General features: G+C 39.1%; 1 protein-coding gene across 1 annotated transcript in view; it reads left to right on the forward strand.

Annotated features, from left to right (window-relative positions):
- Positions 1-4148, forward strand: part of PAX3 (paired box 3) — a 93926-nt gene extending 89778 nt beyond the window's left edge. Inside the window, exons 8-9 of the mRNA XM_035888837.1 lie at positions 3337-3583; positions 4114-4148. Of these exons, the coding sequence (XP_035744730.1) occupies positions 3337-3583; positions 4114-4148 (282 nt within the window). The remainder of the gene's footprint in view (positions 1-3336; positions 3584-4113) is intronic.
- Positions 4149-8572: the final 4424 nt, after the last annotated feature.

Raw genomic sequence — 8572 nt, forward strand, 5'->3', positions numbered from 1 at the left:
CAGATCTGTTTACCTATTTAGAACTATACTGTTTCATATCAGCAGAAGATCTGAGTTGCAGAATCCAGATCTTTATGCACACCACTAAGATGAGGGTGCTGAGCATCTCGGGTGCTGAGCATCTCGCAGGCATGGCCCATTAATGGCTTTCTAATTGATTAGGTGAAAGTCAGCCATGCCCTTCCTGTAACTCCTTGTATGGGTGATAAGGTCATGGCACATACCCTATGAAAGGCTTCTGCCCTGAGGTTACTTCCCTTATAGCTTTCAAAACAGGCATGACCAAAAATCTAATTATTTAGATACTAATCAACTGCAGGATGATTCTGAAGGCCCCTGAAGAAGATATTTCTGAGAAGATCGTTACTGTTCAGACTTCAGTTTTCTCCACCTCAGAGACAGAGCATTGTGTCAGTTCTGCTCCAAAGTGTCTATTGGATGCTTATGCGGTTAATAAAAAGATGCCTAAAGACTTGGATTATCTGATTAATTGAAAAGTTTTAAAGTAAATCTCATCAAATGCTAATTTCAGTTTGTCAGAGAAGAGAAATCTCTATCCAAATATAGATGCTACCAAAATTTGAGTGGCTTTTGAGATTGTGTCTGGATCCAGGTTTAAATTGCAAGGCTGATCTCAAACTCTAAAATAACTTCCGATCCCAAAGTTATTGAGCTCATTGGCTTTGCTGGCAAAGTCCAAATAACGTTGCCTTGGGCTCCAGTCTGTTGAAAATACAAAACAGAAAAAAGTTTAGTTAAAGTATGTAGTTGGTAACATAGATATTTGCCCAACTCAGCAATTGGTCCTAGAAGTCCAGGTAGAGACAGGGTGTGATGTGAGAGCGCTCACGCAGAGAAGATTGCCATTGGGGCTCCTGCAGGGCTGCAGGGGCGACGCGACCCAGCCCGTTCTCTCTGCTCGTGAACTTGGAACAGAATGTGGTAAAGCCCCATAAATATCAGTATCACATAGGTGCTGTGCGGGAATGGAAAGGGCTGTGCACTTATTTCAGATTTCTGATAAACCATGTGTGTCTTAAACTGTAGTCAAAACCATGATACTTGTGCCAACGTAAATATTTTCCAAAGTAGTAATTTTCAGTGTAAATGTTTAAGTTAAACTATGTTTTTTGTCGATCTTTCTCTCCTTTTAACTTTATTAGTGTTAATTTTAAAGGACAAGGTTTAATATAACCTAAATGAACGTAGGTTCTAATATTGTGTCCTGCTGATGCAATGTCAGGTCATCAAGCAGGCTAGATTTTCAGGACCACATAATTTTCCAAAGGTACAAGAAAAAGATTTGTGATTCTTAAGATAGAAAAACTTACTTAAAATAATCTTTAGAAATTTTAATACTTTCGAGGAACCAATTTTTAGAAGAAAAAGTTGAGAGCCTGGTTATTTCAGCTTTTAGGGGGTTTGAGGACAAAATGCTCTGCAGGTTGCTGTGCAAATAACACGATTTTTCAATCTGTGGTGATTCCAGAATTTTTTTATAAGTTGTTTTTTATTAACCTCAAATTCTTTTAATAGGTTTTGTGCATTGAAAAGATTATTTGAATTAAATAGAAAATATCTTATAGCCTGAATCCAAATTCTTCTTTTCTGTCTTTAACTTACAAGTTATAAGATTTCGGTATCTAAAGGAAGCCTTTGTATATTTTTTGAAACTTCTTTTTGTGTGAATACTTCAGTTCGTGAAACATGCAGAAAATACCATCAGTTAAACTCATGTTTTTCTACTTAGCGAAACAAGTGAACGTTCTGGTGCTGTAAGTAGTAACTGAACTTCTTGGTGCTTTTTTTTTTTTTTGGTGAGATGTCTTGGGTGCATCTTGATGCTTTGTGTTCTTGATGCAGGTATTGGGGGGGGGTCTCTTCTTGAAGTACTCTGCTTGTGCCTCTTGCTCTTTTCCTTATCAAACATGTAAGTCCGGGATAGGTCTTCCTACTTAAAGTGTGATCCCTGGGACTTGTTTCATTTCTTTGTTAAAAAACAAACAAAACTTAGAGCTGGGACCACAAGCTCCCTACAATAATGATCCCTTTTGTGATGGAAAATAAATACAGTTCAAGAATGTTCATATGAGGATTGACTTATTCTTTACAAAATAGACTCCATTTTAATAATTTCTTTTTAGTTTATGGTAAGAACTGCAGTAAAGCGAAATGATTCTCAAATAGCATATGTCAGATATTTGTAATGCCTTTCTGGAGGAAGAACAATCTGTAAATTATCAGAATGTGCTGTTTTGGCAGAAGCTGTACGCCATCCATCCATTATAAGCTGCAGACTATTTCTCAGGCTTTGAAGTGCAACTTATTCCAGCAGAAGCAAGCAATTCTCTCAGTACTACTTCTTTTCGAAATGTGGTATAGAGATGTGCTGGGAAAGGAAATGCAGACCAACTTAGTGTGAGTGGTTTGCGTACAACAGGAACTTATCCCTGTAGCTTCCTTTGCTCCTGCTTGAGAGCACAGGTGCTTTTGAAATTTTTTCTGCTTTTCTACTGGAAATTAAGGCCTTGAGGGCTCGGTTTTTATAGGGGCAAGCATGCATTTTCCAGTAATCTCTTGTCAACTAATCTTGACTGCTGATTTCATAACTGTTCATATACAAGTAGCTTGTTAAGGGAGTCACCGTTGACTTGAAGCCGGTCTGGAATGCCAGATCATTTCTGTTGTGTCCTCTAACTCAGTGGATGAAGTTGAAAACTGGTGTTATGACCAGCACTTTGCTCTCTCGCATTCATTTCTTCACGGGCCAGCGCAGAGGGCGTGTAGGCAGCAGGAGTTATGGCTGCTTTGCCGCTTCACCACGTATTCATCTTGTTCTTGGTGCTGGGATTCTTTGTTACTTCCATCGATAGGGTGGCTGTGATCCACTCCAAATTAATTTAATGAGTGCTGATCTTGGGGAAAAAAACAATGGTGTGAGCTTTTTCACAGCTTTTCTGTGTTTGTAGATCATGCAGGACAGCATGGCTAAAGAACCTCTACTTGCTTTTTATTCTCTTATAGTTGAGTCCTCAGGGAATAAACATCTGCAGAGATCCCAGCTGGGGCATGGGGTCAGGCACTCTAAAATCATAAAAGTTTTTAAAATGGTTTTCCTTATTTGCCCTTGGTATCCCTTTTTCTTGGTTGTTAGCCATCAGTTTTTATTTTGGTGGATGATGCAACCAAATTCCACTTCCTCTTTGGATTAGATATTCACAATACCAAGTCCACCTATTTTAGGAAATCAAACGACAGACTTGAGAACTCCCATGGCTCGGTGAGCAAGAGAGTTCTTCACCTATATTAACTCTTTTCTGTTATTCTGCCTTTTAGGTAATGGGACTCCTGACTAACCACGGTGGTGTGCCGCACCAGCCCCAAACTGATTATGCCCTGTCCCCTTTAACTGGGGGCCTGGAGCCCACCACCACTGTCTCAGCCAGCTGCAGCCAGCGGCTAGATCACATGAAGAGCTTAGACAGCCTGCCCACATCCCAGTCCTACTGCCCACCAACCTACAGCACCACGGGTTACAGCATGGACCCTGTCACAGGCTACCAGTATGGACAATATGGACAAAGTGAGTATCAGGATGCTCACACCGTGAAGTGCGATACTGCACCCCTTTATCAGTGGTCTGTGCTTTCTGTCTGTAACAGAGAAAATTATGAGCAGAGATCTTAATGGCTGACTGTACTTCTCTCCAAAGCCGAGCAGAGTGCACTGGTGAGATAGCTGGTTGTTTGAGCAAGATTTCTGCTGCATAATTATTTTCTTAAGTGATGTCAACAACATCTTGATGTTATTAATTGTTGAGACATGAAACCTGATTGCCATTAGGTAAAACATAAGGGTTGTCCAAAATGAAATAACCACTGGCATTCCACTATTAGAAACACATGTTCTTAATGAGGTCAGCTCAAGAATCATTACAGTATATAATCCCAGATACATAGAGTTTTGTCAAACTTGTCCTAGGAATAAAAATATTAGTCCCTTTCCTTTGATATATCAGTATTAAATATGACAATGTCAACCTGTAGTTGGCATGGCCCCATGCTGTGAGGTTGTCACAGCATGACTTAAAAAGCTTCTTTTGCTTTTTTGCAGGTGCCTTTCATTATCTGAAGCCAGATATTGCATAAATGAACTGTCCACTTCAAGTTAAAGCTGGTCTTGTTTTCCGGTCTCACTCCAAGGATTGGATACAAGGGATCTTCTCAACACACTGCAGTCTAAACTGGGGCAGTCCCATTGAGAGAAGCAGGCTTGTTATGTTCTCTCCAGTCATAGCTTTTAGTAGACTTTTGAAGGCTGGACAAAGCTATACAGAAGACAAAGGCCAAAAGCAATAACGAATAAATAAATGCAACATGGTTCATTATGAGTGGGTATACAAAACAGAGCAGTATTTAATATCACTGCCTGGCAAAACATTCCATTTTTTGTTGTTGAAATTAATGTGCATTGATTGGGACAAATGGAACATTTTGAAACCTAGAGCAGTTGAGCTCTGCGTACTCGGACTCATCCAGTGCTGACTTTAGTCTAACTTTAAAACTGCTCAGTTTCTGAAGCAAGGGCAGGAGAACCTCTTTCATTTTACACACTGGAAATTGTCATCAAGAGGAAATGTCACAGTCCATAGGAAGCTAGGATAAGCACAAAAGACTTCCTGAGCAACTTATAGGTTACCTTACCATGTTTTTGTAATCATGTTGTCAATAAATGTCATTTACGAGTTTTGCTTTACCAAGAGACGAGGTCTTGTGTAACATGAAAAACAGATTTTACCTTTTTGTATGTGGAGTTTTCCTAGTCTGTTTTACCTTTTCAAACAAACATGGGAGAAAAAAAATCAACAATGCGACTGATTTTTCATGACTGCCTAGCAACGTGCAATACTGTGTACCTCACACAAACTTTGGGATCATCCAAAGTCATATAGATAGAATCAGAACTATATTTTTGCAGGTACTTTTATTTTTGCAGTGCATAATTCCTGATGATAAAATACAGAAATGTTGCAGTCTGCTGGACAACTAAAATCCAGCTTGCTAATCATGATTTAAAGGTCATTTTCAGGAAACAATCCGAAGAAATGATTACGTTTACATTTTTTTTAGTGATGTACGGGACATGGACAGAGATGGACCTGTATTTGACACATTTTTTTAAATTATACAGTGATATCCAATATAGAAAATATAATTATAGGAACCAAGGTTTACAAGAAGTTTGCATTGTGACATTTTAGAATGTCAATAAATTTGTGTTTTGTGATGTTGAGAGGAAGAGGAAGATGGAAGGCGGTGTTATTTATTTCTCTCTATTCTTGGAACAAAGAGGGAGGCAGAACACAAATACATTCCTTTTAGCGTTAAGGATGATGAAGTAGTGAGTTAGACTAGGTTCAGTACAGAGGTTAGTTCACGCATTGGTCTTAAGGGTGATGGAAAAATGAAATATTATCTTTGTGTTGCAGCCTCTACAACAACACACGTGTTTAAAAAAAAACCCAACAGAAAAGAAAACAAAAAACAAATGTCTTTCATGTATAAAGTTCAGTAAATATTTACTATTTATAATGAATAAACATTATGAAGACTTGCAAAGCACTGATGATTTTGTCCTAAAATGTAGTATTGTGCTAAATACATTGATACATTTTAATCTGAATATCATGAAGAAATAAACCATGTTACCTTCAACGCAAACTGTATTCATTATGTTGGCTCATTCTGCATGCATCCTTGAGCTGCGGGAGCCTTGGGCAGCCTCCGTGCCCAGGCACTGCTAATGTGCCAGCCGGGGCTCTGGCTTTCTTGGGGAACTATGCGTTTTTCAAGTGCAATCTGTACCAGTAGTATGTCTTCCCAATGAGAGGGAAGTGTTCTGCCTTTGCTGTGCATTTAAAAGGAAATAAAATAGCAGCACAAGTAGGGCAACTGGGATGGCTTCATACAATGCAGGAACTTTATAATCGGTTAGGGGTGGTATCAGTCCTGAATTTTTTTATTTTTTTTGCTTAGGAGCCTCAAGAATTTTTTCATAGGCTTACACACAAGCTGATTGAAAAACGGGGAAGACCCTTCAAAACAAATGGAGTAAGTTGTAGTGGCACATCAGCATGTGAGGAAATTTTGCTTCACACTAGGCTTGGTGGACATTTAATTTCCTCACCACCTTGAATTTCTTTCAGTTTCTATTTCTGTGTGCATTTTGTTTTTGTTTTATTTTTATTTTGTTCTTTTAACTCTAGCCCTCTTCTGTTGGAAAAGGAAGGAATATACTTTTTGAAAAGAGGACATTAAAAAAATGCTGAAAAATGGGGAAAGGGATTTTTTTTTTCCTTCCGGTTTATGTTTCTCTGATACGCTTTTCATTTCTGTGACAATTAAAATGTAAAAGTCTCTTATTAATACCTATTCCCTGCTGTAAGCTGCTAATTTTTCTGATTTTTTTTTTTTCAATGTTGCTTCCCTGCCCCAAGGACTTGGCCCCTGGCACTTGTCTCATGCCCTCGGTTTGCTGCCAAGGCCCAACAAGCCTCTTTTCCCCCACTTGCAATCCCTGTGCTGTGAAGTGCAGGATAAAAGCCTGCTTGCTTGCACGGTGTGGAAGGGGATGATGTCTGTATGATTGCTCTTTCCCAGGCAGGGCATACATTTGTTGCAGGATGATGTCACCTTCGCTGTCTGCCCTTCCTTTTCTGTTCCAGCAGTTGTGGGGGGTGGGATGGAGCTGCGATTTCTCGCTCTGTCCCTGCGGTGCTACTGGTGAGGCCCTTTCCTGACCTGAAGTTAGACAGCAGGTGTTTTGGCTGCTCCATCCTCTTCTTAAGTGTCTCCCAAGCATTTCCTCGAGTGAGAGGCTACTGCAGAGCAGGAGAGCCTGGAAACAAGACAGCTAAGAGAAAATCATCCAGTCCTCTCACAGGCAAGGTGTGTGAGCAGGAAACCAGGATGAGCTCTTGCCAGAGGAAGCAAGGAGCCCGGGGCAGAGGGACAAAGCGGTTTCCTGATTTACAATGTGCCATAGGAACCTCTGGCAGAGTTATAACAATTACGCGGGGGTACTGTTGATCCCTTCTTGTTATTGTTGTCCAGGCTGAAGAGGTTCTTGGGAGCCACGTGTGGTTCTGGAATATGAATCTGGAACACTCAGGAACTCAAAGGGGCATGAGCCTGCCATGGGTATTGCATTTGACAGGAGTGCCATGGAATAGCTTGGAGGAACGTGCTTGTACCGATGGAGCCCAAAACCTACTTACTGATGAGTGCAGCAAGGATGGAACTCAGGGTCTTTCCCCATTTTTTGGTGGGGGTTTGCATGTTTTACAAGATGGAAATAAATAACAACAGCTGCTTAACCAACTGTTTATCATCTCATAGATACAAGAATTAGAAACTCTTGAGAGACAGGCATTGATGAAAAAATATGTATAATATGTATTCTTTACGGCACAGCCATGATTCTTAATTTATTGTTTGCTTTTAAGTCTTCCTTTGTCTACAGATAACCTCTACTCCCATGAAAATATCCAATATATGCATTTTGGCATATATTTGCATTGATATATGTTACTCTTCCTTTATTTGAGGGTGCGTAATATTTAATGAATGAGCTAGGAAAAGAAGTATTTTTAATGGCACATGTTTTCCTTTTATTTTCCCTGGATAATTCAGTGTATCCCATTTAAACAAAACCTATAAATAAACATTTTTCTCAAGTAATCACACAGGCTTTTCTACTCCATACTGCTGAGAAGTCTCACATCTGCCCAATGACAAATATTGTGGAACTGTATCTTTTTATAGCTATTTTGAAAGGCACAAAATGCCTATCTGAACCTACAAATCTTCACTGAAAATAGCTGATTGTTAAACAGGATCTACATCCTTAGAAATCCATTTCTGCATATATGTGATATTAGAGCTAGATTTTTTTAATCCCTAGGTTAAGGTCTGTGCAAATTCAAATTTAAAAAATCTGGCTATAGATCTTTAATCTAGATCTCCAAACTTAATGAAAAAACACAAAGTTACTTAATTTTGGAAATCCGAACCCCACCCCAAATTATCAAATGTGACTAATAATTTATGTAGCAAGGATGTACTTGCATTTTCTCAGAAGCATGACAGAGTATAGCATGCACATTGTTTGTTATGTCTGAGGTCTGTGATACATTCTCATACATGTAAGAAATGTATTCCCTTTCGTCAGAGTGCTGTTTACTGCTAATGTGTAAAGCATACTTTTTTGCTATGCTTGTAACCGTGAAAGTTCTCAATGTTTTCTGTCCATAAAGTCTTCTGACCTTAGAGTCTATACAGTGGATTCCTAAGAGGTATCTGTATAAAATAAATAACAAGGACTTAATTGAAGGCAATATCAATGAGACCCATCAGAAACCTGTAGCAGCTTGAATTCATAAACCTCTTTGTATTGTTCACTTCAGTGTTCTGTTGCTTGCTTAATAATTGTAAGAAAACCTGCATCCTGATTAGAAGATCCCATTTTTAATTTCTTTTGGCTTTTCCAATGACATCTAGATACTGCCTAGAGC

Source organism: Egretta garzetta, unplaced genomic scaffold (assembly GCF_000687185.1).
Source record: "Egretta garzetta isolate BGI_Z169 unplaced genomic scaffold, ASM68718v1 scaffold161, whole genome shotgun sequence".
Taxonomy (NCBI): Eukaryota; Metazoa; Chordata; class Aves; order Pelecaniformes; family Ardeidae; genus Egretta; species Egretta garzetta.